Source organism: Haemaphysalis longicornis, unplaced genomic scaffold, assembly GCF_048455015.1.
Source record: "Haemaphysalis longicornis isolate Haplotype H1 unplaced genomic scaffold, Haemaphysalis longicornis Haplotype H1 scaffold_9, whole genome shotgun sequence".
NCBI classification, from domain to species: domain Eukaryota; kingdom Metazoa; phylum Arthropoda; class Arachnida; order Ixodida; family Ixodidae; genus Haemaphysalis; species Haemaphysalis longicornis.
In genome coordinates this window covers 147216840-147236599 of record NW_027526460.1, presented here as the reverse complement: position 1 = coordinate 147236599, position 19760 = coordinate 147216840, and the positions used below count along the sequence as shown (strand labels likewise).

At 45.7% G+C, this 19760-nt stretch overlaps 1 protein-coding gene across 1 annotated transcript in view; it reads right to left on the bottom strand.

Annotated features, from left to right (window-relative positions):
• Positions 1-13789, bottom strand: part of LOC144153482 (2-Hydroxyacid oxidase 1-like) — a 51018-nt gene extending 37229 nt beyond the window's left edge. The window contains exons 1-4 of the mRNA XM_077685124.1: positions 13461-13789; positions 8101-8307; positions 6965-6987; positions 3438-3645 (exon numbers count right to left, since the gene is read on the bottom strand). Of these exons, the coding sequence (XP_077541250.1) occupies positions 3438-3645; positions 6965-6987; positions 8101-8307; positions 13461-13789 (767 nt within the window). The remainder of the gene's footprint in view (positions 1-3437; positions 3646-6964; positions 6988-8100; positions 8308-13460) is intronic.
• Positions 13790-19760: the final 5971 nt, after the last annotated feature.

Sequence of the window (19760 nt, the reverse complement as noted above, 5' to 3'; positions counted from 1 at the left end):
ATCTGCTTTTCCTGCTTGAACTTTTCACATTTTCGCGAGTACGCTGCATGGGGTCCCTGGCAGTTGGCACAGGTGAAGGTTTCGCATTCACAATTTTCTGAGGGATGGTCATGCTGACCGCACTTAGCGCAGGTAAGTCGGCCACGGAAAGAGTTTGTGCCATGCCCGAACCGTTGGCACTTGAAACAGCGCCGTGGGTTCGAGATGTACGGGCGGACTTTGGAATGTATATACCCAGCATTTATAGATTCTGGAAGAGTGGATCTATCGAATGTCAGGATAATGTGTTTAGTGGCTATTTGTTTCTCATCGCGGCGTATGGATATGCGCTTTACAGCCGTGACACCCTGATCCTTTAAGCCTTCCAAAAGGCCGGCATCAGTTTCGGAAATGAGATCTGCCTCAGAGATCACACCCTGAGAGCTGTTGAGGCTTCGGTGGGGTGTGACCCTGATCTCCAGATCTGCCATGCGGGTTTGTATCAGGAGGATTCCGCACTGCTGCTGAGTTTTTACTTCAACTAGTACTTCGCCTGTTCGTAGTTTTTTTGCCTGGAACGATTTGCCAATGATTCCTTCAAGGAACTTGGAGACGAGGAATACAGACTGGGAGGAGACGGGTTTAGATTTATCTACTGATTCACGGACCAAAAAACGGGGACAGTTGTCAGGTTTTGGAATGTGGATTGTTGGAAGGGATGGAAAGGAAACTTCGGTGCGGCCCCTTTTCGGGGGCCAATCACGTCTGGGGGGGGGGGGGGGGTTTGAATTATCCATATGGCATAGGAAAAAGCAGGGAGACGGGGGTACTTTCTCCTTTTACCTTACCCTGGTAGTCAAAGAGGTCCCGGAGCTCCCTGCCTGGTAGACAAGCAGGGAGCCCATCGGCCGGAGCTTGACGAAGGCTCCGACGGCCACCGTTTACGGCTTCTACCCTTCAACTTTAAACACCTCGCCACGGTTGGACACGGCTTATTTTGGGAGCTCGTGGTCCGCGGTGTCGCTGCTCACCGTCACCATGAATAATCAAGGTGGCCCGCGCGGGGAGAATTAGAGTTTTCGTGCTCCCAGATTTTACCAGTGTTACTACAACCTTTAGAAATCTTCTGCCGTCATAGACAGCATAAACACTCTTTTTCGTTTAAACAAGGTGTGAGCAGCAACAGCTAATGCATTTTTAAGGATGCAAATGTGTTTTACAATTTCGTTCCTAATAAATAAAAAGGATTGCCGTAATTTAAAAATGGCCTCTTGATTCCCTGCGCGTAACATGCCAAAACGCTCTCAGTATCAACGACAAGGTGTGGCTCGGAAAATTATACTTTGTATATTTACTGCTTACAGCGTAACTTGAAGCTGTCCCTGTGAGCTAAAAAACGGTCTACTTCTAAGGTACACATAAGTCAATTACGTTTGAGATGTAATTCCTAGACAGCAATGTCACCACGTGAACATTGGGTAAGTGTCCTATCTGCGGCGTAATTAAAAAAACTCCCAAGCATTTCCCCGAGGGTGAACATGGTTAAGTGCGAATGCACGGGGTGATGCTATGAGGGGGAGTAAAGTTAAAATCCGTTGGCATTCGCCCGTGAGCGCGCGCGAGCCGACCCACGGAGGTCTGGCAGTTTATCGCTGCATATATAGGGGGGTACGCCGCGCCGAGCGCGCCGAGCCAGGTGGCTGAGAGAGGAGGCGAGCGCAAGGGGAGAGGGACAGCGGCGCACGGCAGCTGCAGCCGAGCGAGGGGGAGAGGAGAGAGTGTGACGTCACGGTGGAGAGAGAGGCGCGCGGCAGCTGCTGGGGAGAGGAGGCGCGCTGTGACGTCATACCATGACGTCACGGCGCGAGGAGCGGTGCGGGGAGCGGCGCGCACCCGCGCAGCCACGGCGAGGAGGCGGAGCGAGCGCGGTCACGTGGTGAAGTGACGTCACCGCGCCGTTGCTACCGACGCTCCTCTCCGCTCCACGCCGTTGCTAGGGAGAGGAGGACTGCGGACGCCGCCGCCGCCGCCGGCGGTGGAAGGTTTGGGGTAGCTTATAAAGTGCATTCGCACTTAAAAGACCCCGCCTTTTCCGGAAGCTCTCGAGTCTACCATTCGATAGTAATAACTTCTTTGGAGTTATCATCCGTAGGCAGTTATCACCCGTAGGAGAGCGAAGGTAACTATCATGCTTCCTTTCGTAGTATGGCTGGAGCAATAAGTGCAGCGGGGTCGGTTCCTCAGAGCGGGCGCTCTTCGCTTCAGCGCAGGCACTTCGCGCAGCACTAGTCGCGCCGGACACACTACAGAAGCAAGAGCAAAAGTTCCCCTCGCTCTCATTAGCCGCGCAACCAGCCGACAGTGGCAAGCGCCGTGCCCTTGCTCGGCCGCGCGCCTGCTCCTGCCACGGTCGCCGTGGCCCACGAAATTCTGATAAATACTGTACTTCTTCCTGTAGGAAAGCCGTGTTGTGCATTCGCCAGAAGATGAAAATCTTCGCAAAATGAGATCATGCGCCCATAAATGTGTTTCTCGAGTATACAGGCCACGGAGGAAAATATAGCAATGGGCCTATATTTTTCGCATTGGTCTTTTTTGTCCTGTTTGAAGGCAGGTCTAATCAATGCAATTTCCACTCCTTTCGAAATTTTTCCTGTTTCTAGTATTCTTGAAAAAATGTACTCAAGAAATGCTTTCAGCTTTTCGAAATGCACAACCAGGTCTCTAATTAGGATTCCGTCATAACCTGGCATTCCTTTAATAGGAAATGTTCTAAATATCTCCCATATTTCTTGCTTCGTTATTTCAGGTAGATAAGCTGAACGCTTTTAGGACTGTATATCTGTGACTGTTGTACGATACTGTGACTTCTCGATTGTCTGGTCGTGTCCGCAAAACAATCATTGAATTCATTGGCTAATTCGTCAGCTTGTCTTTCAGGGAAGTTGATCGTAATAACCTCGTCTATGCCATTTATCGGCTTTCTGCCCGTTAACGAGTTTAGTAATTGCCATAATTTTCTTATATCTTTTCGGCAGCTAATTTAGTTTGTTTTCATAATATCGCCAGCCTTAATTTGGCCGTCAGTTTATTTCTCATTTGCCTCGATACCTGTTTTAAAATTTCATCAGCTGGGTGAGCTTTACTTGGGTGAGTTCTCTATTATTTTTTAAAATAGATCTTTACCCGTGTTATATCCTAGCGATAATCAACATTACCGTTATTATTATTGTCATTATTATGAGAGATAGCATAATTACACTGGTGATGCTAGATTCAGGATAAATGTCTCTTTCAAAGGCAAGCACCAATTCCTACGATATATGTCACCATAATCCAGTTCTCCACCTCCCCCTTTCCTTTGCTAAACTTTCCTCCGGTCTCTCCTGGTTGTCCTTGCGTTACCACGAAATACCCAGCTGCAATAGGTGAGAGCCAGGGCAGCACAAAGCACTGACCTTAAGAAGGCCTCGACGTTTTCCCGCAAGGTCTGTTCCATGTCAGCGCCGCTCTCGTAGTAATCCCTCACGGTAGCGTCCAACTTGAGCAGGGCTATGCGGTGCAGATCATCCACTGTCACGATGGTGTTGTTAGCAGGTCCATTTTTTATCTGGCTGGTGTCCCCGGCGCTCTCATTGTGCGCCCCGTGGCTGTCGACCAGCTGATCTGGATCAGAAATCATCACACACCGTACAGTCAAACAACATGCCGACATTCCCACGCAGCTGCTCAGGCTGCTTCATCTCGCGAATGTAGACATATTAAATATGTTAGAAAGGACAACTTACATGTCAATACAAGATAAGAAACAGCCCCCACAAAAAAGCCAGTAGGTATGAACGCCGAGGTGCTTCGCCTCATGGCAAGATACACCCTCCTGAAGTGCTTAAAACTGACAGGTTCTCGTTCTGGACCTTAAATTTAAAGACAGCAAATAGGGAAAGGGAAAAAAATCGGTTCACAATAATCTTAATGATGGTGGGCGCCCAGAAAACGCGTCATGTCTAACCATCGGTTTGTTTTTTAGTTTTGCCATTGCTGTGAAGTGAGTAACGAGATTCCAGGTGTCATTTCTGCCCTGTCTTTCCCGCTGCCTTCTCGTCTAGTATGATTAAAATGAATCTTCTTGTCGCTTAGTTCCTGACCTTCCCACCTTTTGAAGTCTCAATGCTGGTATGAATTGTGTGTTTACAAATACATTATGTTTGAACAAAATATCCGTACAGAAGGCTGTAAAGCATTCGTGAAGACGTGGGCAAGGAAGTAGTCGGGAGTGGTATTTTCGGCCGTTTAGGACATTTTCTTAACGATGCTTAGACACTATGACTGCCTACAGTGAACTTTCTGCTTACAAAGTTCACAAGCTTTCTCCCGCGGTTCGGGACATTTAAGCGACAACCTAAATGTAGGAATTCAACGACACTATCAAATCCCGAATATTTGTTGATATGTCAAGCATGCCGATAGCTTCCAAGCTGTTCAAAAAGCGCGGACATGTATTTTGCAAACTGGTTTCTGATGTTCTCATTTAAGCGCTGATTAAACAAATATAGAGCGAGCACTTTCCACTACCATTTGAAAATCCTTTAAATGCCCAATTATTCACAAATCTTCTTTAACCACTTATTATCGCAGGAAATAGTTAGGTAGCCAGAAATATTCGGTTTTAATGCCCCTGTTTCTTATGCTATATATTTATGGCACTTTTCCCCTATTGCACGTAGAGTATTACGCTGGGAACCATGCTACAGCAAAAGCCGAGTTGTTGTTTTCATCGCGGATTCACTCTTGCCTTCTTATCGTAGTTTGTATTCAAGGTATAGCTTGGTGGAGCACCTGACCAGATCCGTGGTTTAACTTACATGAACTGAAACAATAATTTGAACATTTTACAGGAAGCATTGGAAGACGAAATTACTGTGTAATTTGTGAGTCTCAATAGCAGTAATTCGACTGCTTTCGGGGGTGTTCGCATAAAGGCATAATCTCCATCGTCATTCCCATTCTCGGCCCATTCTGACGCAAACACTCTATTTATTATTGCTCAACAAAGGCGTCTGAAGTAATACGTAGGAACACAAAAAGTACCGGTGGTTTACAATGGAGGCAACAGAAATTAAATTTGAAATTCCTGCGCTATCGACATGTTTCAGCATATGTAAAAGATTGAAAACACATATATTGAGGCGGAATATTGCCGCTAACCATGTATAAGTTTATTGTTTTATTTTGCTGCTTGGCCATGCCGGGCTGTGTTGTCTGCGTCCCAAGCGAAGCGTAGCATTCTTTATTTTTATGCCGCACAGGCTATCACATTCAGATAAGCCGACTGTCTCGCCCTAACGTCACTAGCCCCGAATGATCTTCTTTGATCTACAATGTTCTGGATGTAAATCGACGGTTCCAGAAACACTCGCGCCAAGGGATAAACGCCTGCAGAGCAGACAGCATGCCATTCGAATCGCTGACACTAGTTTACGCACGTCACGTCGTTGATTGCGGTATCACCGCCTTGTATTCTTTGAGTTTTTAGGGAAGCACAAGTTCGCTCCAATAAACTTGTTTTTCTTGAAGACAACTGCCTCGTCTTTGGCAACGTGACAATATCGTAATTAACTGAGCAGCATAGTCTCTTGAGTTTGTCAAAATACGGTTGCGAAAATATCGCCATGGTTCTCCGGGGCACGGAGGAAGACGGCGAAGAAGACAGCTAGATGCCGCGGAGGGGCTGAGCTCGCAGCACGCGATCAGAGCTCGCTTCTCGCGGCACGAGGGTTTTTTCTCGCGCAGTACAACATCGAAGCCCGTCTTGCGTTTCAGTTTCAGTTTCAGTTTATTATTCATTCCAAAAAAGTAGTACAGTAATATTATTATACAGACGAGGGTCCCAAAGTTAAAAACTGTAACGGTAAAAAACTGTAAAAACTATAAAAAAAAGAAATAGTTAGCGGCGCCCGGTTTCGATCCCACGACTCTCTGGCCGCAACGGGAGGTACGCGGTGCTCTTCCCACTACGCTACAAATCCGGAACAGGAGCAAGTGCTACGAACGCGCCTTATGTCCTTGACTCATTCAAACTACGTCAAGAAGCTACTGATACAACGAAGGCACGCGAAGCTGAAAGTCAACGGAAACGACGAACTGAAAACTTTAGAGGGGGATGCTCAATTTCCCGTGGGAAAGCTGTGGCGGGAAGCGCCACGGGCCTTGCAGCTCAACCAGCCCCGTCCGCAGCGCCTCTGATGCTGATTGTGGCAGGATGCCCCAAGGGATTGGCCAACCAAAGAACCCATCACGAGATAGGTTCGCGTTCAACCACCGTCGTCATCTTCCCGTAGGGGAACCGCCGAAAAAGAAGAAGAACGAGAAGAAAAAGCTGCGAAGAGGAGGGCGTGTACATTGCTCTCAGCCGGTGCACCAATGTAAACAACCTTTACCTCACCAAAGCTGACGGAGACTACCGATTCTACTACAGAGACAACATCGACAAGAACATGATGGACGAGTTTTGGCGCCTCGAGAACCACCGCCTACTCACCGTAACACAACAGCACTTGCGTGCCTTTGCCACCAGTGTGGACCCGGACGCGGAATTCGCTCTGGCGCTAGTAAAAACCAGATCACTCAACATAACGGCAACACAATGGAACCACACGGAACCGCCACGATGCTTCGCATCCTCATCAGGGTTCCCCGCGGGAAGATGGTGTAATTTTTTGTTCCTCACTGAGGACGTGCTCTATTTGTGAGTTATCGTGGTCAATAACCATAATGAAAAGTTGCTTGGATGCCTCATGTATGCATGGCGCCCACCTAGCCTTAAAGGAGCCATGAAGAGAAAACACAAGTTTTGTTCATTCAAAAGATTGCCTCGTTAGAATGATACTGACACCCCTTTTAACGTAAACTTCGCTCAAATAAGCTACATAATTAGGAAAAAAGGGAATGGCCATGCGACCCAGCAGCTCATTTCTCGCAACAGAACCTATGATGTCATTCGAGCCAGATCTGCAATGGGCGGAGGCCGGCAGAAGCAGACGCAAATTAGGTAGAGCTTACACTCTAGCCGAACGAGCGATTTGCGCTAAATTTAGAGCACATTCTTTACAAAGCAATAAGAATGATGGGACAAACAGTGGAAGTTACGAAAGCACATGTAAACATAGAAGTACTGATGCGTACTGCTGTTCGTACTGCGCACAGCATGCTTGGTTTAGCTGCACACCACTACGGGGCTTGGGGTTGTCTAAGACGTCACTGGCCGATTGACGCGAGCAACGGTGTCGTACGTGACCCCATTTGTCGAGCGAGCACTGTTTCAGGGAACGAATATTTTCTCCCAGAACAAAAACAAGCCAGGTTTAAATACGGGCAAAAACAAACGAAACGCTTGCCATGATATGGTGGCGCCATCTAGGTTCGGGTAACGTGAAGAAACGCGGGAACAAACCAACATCGCTGTACAGGGTGGAGACAACCTTTGAACGGTCCCGTGCCGCCACAATTGGGCCAACGTGCTCAACGCGTTGATCTTTTCGTTTCCCACGAGACCTAGCAACGCGAAACAGACAATATGATTCAAACATCTTCATTATACCGCGTTGCGACGATTATTTTAGCGGGGTTTTGACACAATGACTTGCTTCGGTGGCGAGTGAGCGACCCAAAATGGCGGCGCCAGCGTATACGTGTCTCTACCCTGTACGGCGGATGCGTGAATGAAGGTATTCTAGGCTGCAGAGCGGTCGGTTCCTGTGATGTCATTGCAGACCCCGAAAACAAACGATTTACCGGGAAAATCAAAATTTTAACCTAAATTGTTTAATTTTTCAGTGAATAAAGCACCGTTTGTATCCGGACAAGCGCTGGGGGCACTATAAAACACGAAATCTTTCGAATAAAACCAACTTGCATTTTCTCTTCATGGCTCCTTTAACTCTTGGGACATCTCGGAGGTGGCTGCTTTAAAGTAAATACGCAGCCCTTTCGGAACTACGTCACTTGTGCGTTACAAAATAAGGGTACTAACATGACACTGATATCGTACTCGCTTTCCGACCATTTTTCTAGCCTTCAAAAAATGTTTTTACACGGTTGGTCTGCTCTGACCACGAGACTCACCTGATTCTAGTCAGTTCCTTGGGTTTTGCTTCACGACCGCCGAGGAGTTCCTTCGCAAGTTGTAGCGTGGCTCCGATGGAGCCTGGGCTGAAGCCTGGGGTGCTGCCACTAGTTCTGATGGAAACTGGGCTGAAGCCTGAGGTGCTGCCGCTTGGTCCGATGAAGCCTGGGCTGAAGCCTGGGGTGCTGCCGCTGGGGAGGCCGGTGCTGATGGAGGGGAAGTCGGAGCCGGTTCAGCCGCTGTCTGGCCGGCAGAGCGCTGCTGCCACGTGTCGTCTCCGTGTGCGTATCATCGGCGTAGGGTCTGGTGAAGGTGGCTCGCCATGATGGCCACACCCTCAAAACGTGGGTGGAGCCCGTCAGCGGCTAGCACCCGAGCCGGCGGGAGCCACTGGAAGCCGTGGTCGAGGAGGAAGAGGCCCCTCGTTTGCCTGCAATGCCGGCGAAGAAGGCCGTTGACTTGGCATTGGCTGCAGCAACTGAGCATTGCATCTCAACCCCTGCTTTCACTCGTCTTGCAGATTACTCGCCGCTCGCTGGCGACATCGTCCAAATCACCGACTATAACCGACGGACTATCTACTGCCGTGCTGGCCACGGACAACACAGCCTACGTCACTGTTCGACAACCGATGGCCACTAGGGGCGGCTCGACATAAGAAGCCAGCCGGGACTGGGAGGCCTCACTTGGCAGCGGCTGCAGCAACTGAGCATTGCATCTCAACCCCTGCCTTCACTCGTCTTGCAGGTTGGGTATTGTTTATTGTTTTTGAGCATTGGCGTTCTTCTCTCTTGCATGGATCATTGCTGCTGCTGCCGCTGCTGCCAATGAGTGTCTTTTAGTTGTTGCTGAAATTGTTGCTATGAATCCTGACTTAGCGAAGGCGCTCAAAGAAATGATTGATTGATTGATTGTGGGGTTTAACGCGCCGACGCAACGCAGGCGATGAGGCGCGCCGTAGTGGAGGGCTCCGGATTAATTTTGACCACCTGGGGATCTTTAACGTGCGCCGAAATCTCGTACACACGGGCGTTTTTTGCTTTTCGCCTCCATCAGAAAAGCGGCCGCCGCGGCCGGGAATCGAACCCGCGACCTCGTGCTCAGCAGCGCAACACCCTAGCCACTGAGCCACCGCGGCGGGTTCAAAGAAATACGCGATGATTTCAAAGAAATGCGGGCTTCGCTCGAGAGGGAATTTAGAAAGGACAATAGAGATGTGAAAAGTAGTTTAGACACTTTGAGCAAGAACCTTGTCAACATGACCAGTGAACTGAAAGAAGTTCAAAAAGAAAACGCCCAGATTCGAGCTGAAAACGCCTCTCTCGTTTTGGAATGTGCCGAACTGAGGAAACACGTGCTAGAACATGAGTACAGGATTTTAGATCTAGAGCAGTACTCGCGAAATAGGAATTTGGAAATTAAAGGTACTCCGGCCTCTGACGATGAAAACTTGTCCCATGTTCTCGTCAAGATTGGCGAAGCCATAGGGGAGCCAATCTCAGATAGCGATATTGACGTCTGTCACCGAGTTCCGACAAAAAGTGCATCGCAGACGAACGTTGTGGTTCAATTCCTGAGCCGATCCTAGCGAGATGCAGTTCTCGAGAAAGCGAAAGAATCGCGCTTTTCGACCAAAGACATCGGCTATGCGCAGTTGTCCGCAATGTGCATCAACGAACACTTGTGCCCGGAACTAAAACGACTGTTGGGCATGGCTGTGGCAAAAAAGAAAGAAAAAACTGCCGCTTTGTGTGGACCAAGGGTGGAAAACTTTTTACAAGGAAGTCAGAATCTATACGAACGCTACGCGTTGGGTGCGTCAGTGATCTAGAGAAGATAAACTAAATATCTATAACTTGTAGAAATGACCTCCCCTTTCGACAGCACAATGAATAACTCTTATCTCACACCAGGTGAAGTAGGCCTTCTACACGCTAGACATGAAAATAACATGTCTTTTATTCACCTTAACGCTCAATCTGCAAGAAATAAACAGGAAGAAATATTTGCACTGATCGCTACGCTTGGTTTCGAACCTGATGTCTTTTTTATGACTGAAACGTGGTACCGAAATGACTCTGATGTTCTTACGCCGCCAGGCTACACAACTTATTTTATGAATCGTCTTTCACGATTAGGAGGAGGCATAATGCTGATGGTGAAAAAAAACGATAACTTGCTGTCTCCTAGAGCCGTACACGTGTGTTACGTACGGTTATGAAATATTGACTGTCCAATGTAACGATATTGTTTTTTGTGTCTTATATCGGCCCCCAGGAGGAAATGTCCCAAATATTGTTTCTTTTTTTGACAGATATTTAGCGTGGAACAATGAAAATGGTTTTAAGTTATTCCTAGCGGGAGACCTGAATATAGACCTTCTGCAATCTTCAGCACCTAAAGCCTAGCTGTGTAGAACCCTAGAAGTTAATGGTTTTTATAACGTAATAACTGTACCAACACGTATTCAAAATGGTACGTCGACATTAATTGATCTATTAATTACTAATATTAACGACGCAGATCTCTTGTCTGGTGTTGTCAGTGCCCATATAAGTAATCACCTCCCTATATTTCTTATCACCAGCTATAGCATGTGGGAAAGACGAGCCATAAAAAACAGCCCCATTAAAATTAGAGATATATGTGAGACCACCTTAGCCGCCTTTCCCAATGAATTATTGTTAGTGGATTGGTCAGATGTTTGTTGTGATAGTGAGCCGGATACCACTTATGAACGCTTTCATGAAATATTTAAAGCAATTTATGATACATGTTTTGTGTACAAAACTCTGAAAATTTCAAAAAAATGCAAAAAACCTTGAGTAACGGAAAGGTGTCTAAAAGAAATACGCACTAGAAACAAATTCTACAAGCTCTTTATACGCAGCAAAAACCAAGAGGCATTAAAACATTTTAAGGCTCAAAGAAACAGGGTAAATAGCCTTTTGCGGAGTGAAAGGAGACGCTAAATGTATTGTCGGTTTAGCAAGGATGTAATGAAAAAAACTGACAGTCTGGAGGCGACTAAATGAATTTCTCAGTCGCGGCGGCAGTGAAGCACACAGGCTAACGGAAATCAACGTAGACGGCAAATTATTTTCAAACAGGGTTCTAGCAAATTTCTATAACGAATATTTTGTTTTTTTAACAAACACTGTACATAATTCTGACTGCATGCAGTATTTAGGTCTTCAGCAGAAAGAAAGCGCGTTGTTGGCTTTTAGAACCGCATATGAAAGAGTTAACATTTTTGCATCCATAAAAAACAGTAGCTGCTGTGACGTGGATGGATTTAAAATACGGCCAATTAAGCACGTCGTATATCCACTCGCCCCTGTATTGGAGAACCTATTAAACTGCCTATTTTATTCGGTAAAGTTCCCAAAGAAGCTACAGGTTGCTAAGGTTATAGTCCTGGACAAGGGCGGGGACAAAAACATCTTCTCAAACTACAAACCTATATCAATATTACCTGTATTTTCAAAGGGCTTAGAAAAACTAATCCACGTCCGTATGACATCTTTTCTCAAGAAACATAACATCATTACAAATTCGCAGTTTGGTTTCACGAAAGGTCTCTCAACTGAAAGTGCTCTTTTGGCACAAAAAAAATTATTTTGGATTCATTTGAGCTCGAGCTATGTACATTGGGTCTTTTTATCGATTATTCCAAGGCATTTGACCGGATAAACCACGTCACGTTGTTAAAAAAGCTGAGTCATTATGGTTTTCGTGGTTTATTTCTAGAATTACTTGAGTCGTATCTAAATTGTCGCCAGCAGAAAGTAATTATTAACAACCATGCGTCTGATCTAAAAGAGATAATTGCAGGAGTGCCGCAAGGAAGTATTCTCGGGCCTCTATTGTTTTGTATATATATTAATGATCTCGTGAACATTGAAGCTTCAGTTAATTTTGTTATCTACGCTGACGATTCCACTATACTGCTAACCGGACGAAACCCCAGTGATTTGGTTATTAAGGCAAACCAGGTGGTAATCAAGTTAGCACCCTAAAGCGGGGCAAATTCACTTGTGATAAATGGTACTAAAACAAAGGCCGTTCTTTTCAGGCCTAAAAATCGGAAAATAGACTCGCTGCCTGCCTTACAACTTGAAAATTCAGATATTGAAATTGCTCTTGTGGTTAAGTGTCTGGGTGTATTGTTCGAGGAATACATGTCTTGGGATACGCAGGTAAAATCTGCAGCTGCTAAAATTTCTAGGGTCTCGGGTATACTTTGCAAAGTACAAGTTTATTTGCCAAGGAGTGTGAAACTTCTTATTTATAATTCTCTATTTATGTCGGTCTTGAACTACTGCTATCTGGTGTGGGGGACGACGACTGGTTCCAATATAAGTCAACTACACAAAATACAAAAAAAAAGGCTGTCCGAGCTATCATGAACGCGCCATTTGACAGTCATACTAAACCACTTTTTAAAGAACTGAATTTATATCCGCTCCCTGACATTTACAAAAACACACTAACGAAACGTTTTGAAATCGGAGTTAAAAGAAAAAACGATTTTCTTACAACTACATCCAGGTTGACCCTGAAGAATAGTATACGTGACACACGCTTTCGTGAAAACTGGAACGTACCACGCAGCCGAACAAACTACGGGGACCAGATGTTACGCTTTTAACTGCCACACGTACTAAATGAATAACCATTTTATTCTTTGCACATTTTATCTGGACGTTTGCAGTGCGCGTATATTTTTCTATGGATTGTGTTTTTTCGCTCGGAAAATCACCCCATAGGCTATTTCGGACGTTTCCGTTCGATGTTTTCTTGTTTTTTATATCTTCTAGTGTCTCCTGCGAATGCTATACATAATTTCTTTTTGTGTTTCACCTGTATTTTTGACACGGCTACTGGAAACTTTACAGTGCGCGTATTTTTTGTTTATTTATGCCTATGCTCCAAAATTACTGTTTTTCCTTCGTGTTTTGACGTATTGTGACGAGCGTAGTTGTTCAAGATGTTTTTAATTACGGTTTGCTTTTTCCGTGCTTTTGCGTGTATATTTGTGATGAGTGCAATTTTTCAAAGATGTGTTCTGCATGCTAAGTTTACTTTCAAATTGCATACTGCTTTATTGCTTTTCAAATATTGTTGTCTTGCCTCCTGCCAAGTGGACAGGGCAGTGGACGCCTTCAAGCCCGTTCTAGTGGCTTTTTGTTCATTGCCCTCAGCATCTGTATCGCCTGATGTTGATGTTGAAATAAACTTTGATTTGATTTGATTTGATTTGAACCGGGCAGCCTCCCTGTTGCATTTCCCGAAGGAACGAGTGTTCGTTTCGCCCCGGCGGCGATTCATGGAGTGGGGCAGTATTATGGTGGCATACACCCTCTTGATGCTCGAGAAGTCTCTAGCGATGACGTCCAAAAAGTTGCGATAGCGCCCGAACGCCTGTCCCGCTGAGGACTTGGCCACATCGTTGGTGCCGACATGTAGCACGATGGCAATTGTTGTCTTTGGGACGAAGCCCAGCAGGGAGTAGACGCCGTAGATTTTCGCACCGGATTGAGAGATGAACGCTGGCGTTCCTTTCCGCCCTGGGTGGAAGTGGTTGTGCAGGTGCTTGCAGTGCGAGTCTCCAAGGAGAACTGAAGTAGGTAGGTACTTTGCAAATTTCAAACTTATGTTTTTCGCGTTGACTGTGCCTCTAGCCATTGCGGTAAAGTTAAGAGAAAAAGTTCCTGGCTGTAAGGTTATCTGTACGATAGAGAAGTCAGACTGAAAAACATAACAATATTTATTCTAACGTTTCGACCGGGGGGCGGTCTTTTTCAAAGATACAAACAGTGCAGATCAGTTGGGTTTATATACATTTAAGTTGTGGGCGGGGCAAGAAGATGTATCAAGCAAACAACGTAGGCTCTACGCGACACAAAATGCATACAAAACCGCAGAACGCAAGGGGTGGGAAAAAAAGGGGGGCCGTTGTAGTGGTGCCAGGGAACAGAGGGGAAAGTAAGCCTAATCAAGGCAGGCGAGGCTATAGGATAAGAGGAAAGCATTGCAAAGTACTGAAGTCACGTAGGGAAAGCAAGAAGGTGAGAACTAAGGAGGGTCTCGTTTCCTGCTCATTTGTTGACCTGTTTCTGGCGGCAAGTGCCTGGTAGGGCAACCTGCAGGGTGTGGGACTTTCAAAAATACAGAAAATATGCAAATAACCAGAGGAAATTGACTGTTGAAGCGGGATTCACACGACGGAGAAACCCTCTCTTTTTGGCCCGCGGGACCCACTCACGTGACTGGTTTTAGTCTCCGCCCCTCGGTGGAGATAGCCCGCGGACGCTCCGGGAAAGAAAATGCCTCCGCGTGTTTTCGCTCGACGGCGGTGGCCCTCGGCGGGGGAATGGAACCTGTTCCTCGGCGCTGTCGTCTGCTAGTCACTCCGCGTAGCTCCGCGCGTGTGGATGCGCCGCCAGGCCGGATAATCGGGCCACGTGCTGTTGACGTCACATATCCGTCCGCCTCCGCGCGCCTCCTCCTCCGTCGTGTGAATCCCGCTTGAGGATAATAGGGTGGGAGAGCCCAGAGGTAATTACGGATGCCTAGTGCAAGCAGTAACACACTGAAGCACACACACACACAAAGGAAAAAAAGTAAAAAAATAAACCGAAGGAGGGAAGAGGGGGATTGAGATTAGCGGGAGGGGTGGGGGAAACCGCACGTGGGGAATGCGGGAATGAAAGAGTTTTGAAAAAAAGACCCAAGCGACTCATGGTTTCACATGACGTGAAATCGCGGAAACGTTTTCCTGCGTAAAAAAGTGATAGCAGTCCAAGAGGCGTCCACGAGGTCATGCAATGCAAGGAAAATACATTGCAAAGTAGCGCTAACTTAAGCTTGATCACATAAATACCAAAAGATAAATAGAAATAAGGCTAAAACACATAGAAAAAAGGAGACATACAGTGCCACATGAAGGTTTTGAACAGCATTCACGCAAGATCATATTTCTTTAGATACCCGCATACAGACACACAGAAAAAACTATAAACAGAACGTCACCTTAAAAAAGACAAGCGGTTTTATCTACCCGATAGCAATTGTTCAGTGCAAAAGGACACAAAATAATAAACATACAAATAAAAAAATTAAAAAAATATCAAGCAAGGGGAACTTTGGTGAAGTCGATGTACATTCGTGCCTGTGCGGTACGGCAACTACACCCAAGCAATACACTGACACAGTACAAAGTACAACACTATACACAATTTAAAAAAAAGAGAGAGAAAAGAAGAAGTAAGAACGCTTCTCTTTCTGAACAAAGTTTCTGACTTGCTCGCTGCATCGGCCTTCTCCAGTGCCTGATTGGGCGAGCAAGACAATCGGCCTGTGTTTTCATTTATGCCGCTCAAGACAGTATTAAACATGTAAATAAGGTACGATTCACGGGCTTCACGATCATAATGCGTTTTGAAATTGGACTGAAGCACCGTGGCTGTGAATGCGGGGAAAGGGTGGCCTAGATTATTTACATGTTTAGATAGAGGAAGGTGTGGTAGGGGGATCTTGACAGTTTATCGAACGCCGTTTTATCGAAAGCCATTTTAACGAAGCCATTTTATCGAACGCCGTTATATCGAACGCCGTTTTATTGACGGACGTTTTATCAAAGCCGTTTTATCGAAAGTGTTTTTTTTTCCGCTCTTGTAACAAAATTTGCAGTACGTTTTTTAGTTTCCTCCCCGCTGTGTAATTTGAAAATCCTGTCTCCGAAGCGAACCTATTTAACAGAATTTGTAGTCTTTGTACTAGTTGGGTTTTATTTCCAGCGAGCTGCCTTTTTGTTGTTGTGATGCGCGAATAATTATTTCGCCGCGTATGTTCTACGTCAGTAAGGCACTTCTTGGCGCTTGTGAGTCCAATGTCAAAAACCTAACCGGAACGCCAGCAAAAGTCTTTACAGATTTCTGCCTTCCTAATTCTTAATTGGCCCTGAGTTCAGTTGCTAAGAGGTTACCAAGCCTTGTCCTACTGTTCTCGATGCTTTGCTTAGAACTAACGAGGAAAAAGTTAGTTACAAAATTAGTCACCATACTACAGGTTGGTTCGTTTTGATCTCTCCCCGCCTCGTTGCATCCCAGCATGTGTGAGGTTTTTAGCCCATTATCTTTTACCTTTTTATCATAAGACACGAGAAAACCACTAAAATCAAAATAGTTAACAAAAAAACGAGAGAAATCATGAAGGTCTACTCAAGAGAGCGCCGTCACCCGATTACCTGGAAATAAAAAAGTAAAATTGAAAAATATTGACAACGGGCAAACAAAATCCAACATGGCCCGTGCGATTAGCTGAACGAAGCACACAAAAACCAACAAAATGCAGTGTTTGGTGCTGCGTGTTCATCTAAGGCCACCAAGGAAGCGTAAGGTTGGTGAATCGAAGGAGGGACGTAAGAGTGTCGACGCATAAGTAAAAAATTATACGGAACCCTGTATTTTTTTTAGTTGAGCATGATCAACATATGTTATGACGATCTGTCCTACTTGACCAGTTCGCCTATGACGACTTCACCGTGACGGGTTCATTTGTGATGAGTTCTCTTAGTCTCTACCACCTCTGTTGGGGCCTCACTTAATTTCACTGTCGGAACCCCGCATCCTCCCCCGGTTCCATTTATATAGCAGTAATCTTTCCGAATTTCTTGACACGATATTTCTCCAGATACAAATAATGTGACCACATGGTTCGAGTAGGAGTCGTGTGAAAACCGCGTGAAAAATTGGGGAACGACAATACTGGATCACGTTATGATGAACCATTGCACATGGCATTTGGCTACACCAACCTAGATACACCGATACTGTATATGTAAGGAATATTGCGCACGGGGTTGCTGTAATAGTTACTACTATAGTTGCGAATTCTGTAATATAAACAAGGGGGACATACATGCTTGAGTGCAATCAAGGAAGACAGAGAATTTTTTAAAAAATTCGAATAAAGCAGAGGTGATCAAAAACACGGGAAAGACACATCCACATATGCAGGCAGGTTTTTGTATGCAATGCACCGCAGAGACAAGGTAGAATGAAGCTAACTGCAGGTTAGGTTAACGCGATGGCCAGTTAAACAGAATAAACCCCGAAAATTACAATCAAAGCCGGAAGACCACACTTTCGATAAAACGAACGTAGGTGGTTCGATAAAACGGCATTCGACAAAACGGCGTTCGATAAAAGGGGAATTTCTTTCGATAAAACGGCGTTCGATAAACTGTCTGGGAACCGTAGTAGGGACTTAATGTGTGCTCGGTGGTTGTTAATTCTTATTCTAAACGGGATCCGGGCAATTTATCGAACGCCGTTTTCTCGAACGCCGTTTTATCGAAGCCGTTTTATCGAACGCCGTTATATCGAACGCCGTTTTATCGACGGACGTTTAATCGAATACGTTTTATCGAAAGTGTTTTTTTTTCGGCCTTTTCTTGTAACAAAATTTGCAGTACGTTTTTTAGTTTCCTCCCCGCTGTGTAATTTGCAAATCCTGTCTCCGAAGCGAACCTATTTAACAGAATTTGTAGTCTTTGTACGAGTTGTCTTTTATTTCAAGCGAGCTTTCTTTTTGTTTTTGTGATGCGCGAAATTTGTCTCCACAATTTTTTTGTTCTGTTCATTGCGCAGGTGGTACTTCCATAACGAATCTCCTTTTGTCTCTAGTCCCCACTCTGACCCGTAGCATATCACAGCGTTGTGTCGTATAGACTAGAATGCCACGATATCGTACTTTCTTTTATACACCGCTTCCGTGTCTACACACAATCTAATTATTTCGCCGCGTATGTTCCATTTCAGTAAGGCACTTCTTGGAGCTTGTGAGTCCAATGTCAAAAACCTCACTGGAACGCCAGCAAAAGTCTTTCCAGAATTCTGCCATCCTAATTTTTAATGGGCCCTGAGTTCAGTTGCTAAGAGGTTACCAAGCCTTGTCCTACTGTTCTCGATGCTTTGCTTAGAACTAACGAGGAAAAAGTTAGTTGCAAAATTAGTCACCATTCTACAGGTTGGTTCGTTTTCATCTCTCCCCGCCCCGTTGCACCCCAGAATGTCTGGGGTTTTTAGCCCATTCTCTTTTACCTTGTTATCATAAGGCATAAAAAAGATTAAGATCAAAATAGTTAACACCATAGAGAGAGAATTCGTGAAGGTTTACTCAACAGAGTGCTATCACCCGATTACCTGGAAATAAAAAAGTAAAATTGAAAAAAAAAATTGACAGTGAGCAAACAAAATGTAATATGGCCCGTGCGATTCGCTGAACGAAGCACACAAAAACCAACAAAATGCCCTGTTTGGTCCTGCCTGTTCCTCCAAGGCCACCAAAGAAACGTAAGGTTGGTGAATCGAAGGAGAGGCGTACGAGTGCCGGCGCATAAGTATAAAATTATACAAAACCCTGTATTGTTTTATTTGAGCATGATCAACAGATGCTATGACGACCTGTCCTACTTGACGAGTTCGCCTATGACGAGTTGGCCGTGACGAGTTCTCTTAGACTCTACCAATCTATTGGGGCACACGTAATTTCACTGTCGGAACCCCCCATCCTCCCCTTGTTCCATTTATATAGGAGTAATTTTTCCAAAGTTCTTAGCACGATATGTCTCCTTATACAAACAATGTGACCACATGGTGCGAGTAGGAGTCATGTGCAAACCACGTGAAAAATTGCGGAAGGACACCATGTGACCACATGATGCGAGTAGGAGTCATGTGCAAACCACGTGAAAAATTGCGGAAGGACAATACCGGATCACGTAATGATGAACCATGACGCAGGGCATTTTGCAACGCCAACTTAAATACACCGATACTGTACATGTAAAGAATATTGCGCAAGGGTTGCTATAATAGTTACTACTATAGTAGCGAATTCTGTAATATAAACAAGGGGGACATACATGCTTGAGTGCAATCAAGGAAGACACCAAAATTTTAAAAAAATCGAATAAAACAAAGGTGATCAAAAATAGGAAAGAAACGGCAACATATGTAGGCAAGTTTTTGTATGCAATGCACCGCAGAGACAGTGTAAAATGAAATTAACTGCAGGTTAGGTTAACGCGATGGCCAATTAAACAAAAGAAACACCGAAAATTCGTACCGAGGCAGAGAGAGAGACAGAGAGAGAGAGAGAGAGCGAGAGAGAGAAAGAGAGAGAAAGGGAAGATGCCCTTTATTGACGTAACAGATTAGGGCGCTGTGGGTGCAACTTTGAGGGTTGCGTCGACTTTCACCGCCTGGGTCACGAGCTCCCAGAGTCGGGGTCCGAGCGGCCCAACGCGTCCATCCACTGGTCAGGGGAATTAATAGTATGGAATGGATCCTCATCCCAAGCCCAAATTTGATGTTGGACCGTGGTCCTTTCACCGCAGCGAGGTCAGAGTGGGGATGGGTACAGGAGGGGTGGATATGATGCAGGACGGCTCTCCAGGGCAGGGACTCCGTTTGTAGTTGACGCCAGAGGCGTTCTTCCTCTAGAGTGAGGGATGAGTGGGCCGGAGAAAGCTTGCGGCGGGAGAGGCGGTGATGCTGCGTCACCTCCCTGAAGGTCACGAGACTATCCCTGGTTGATCTGGCTCCGTGGACGGCAGAGTCCACATCGTATGCCCGGGTGACAAGTGCTC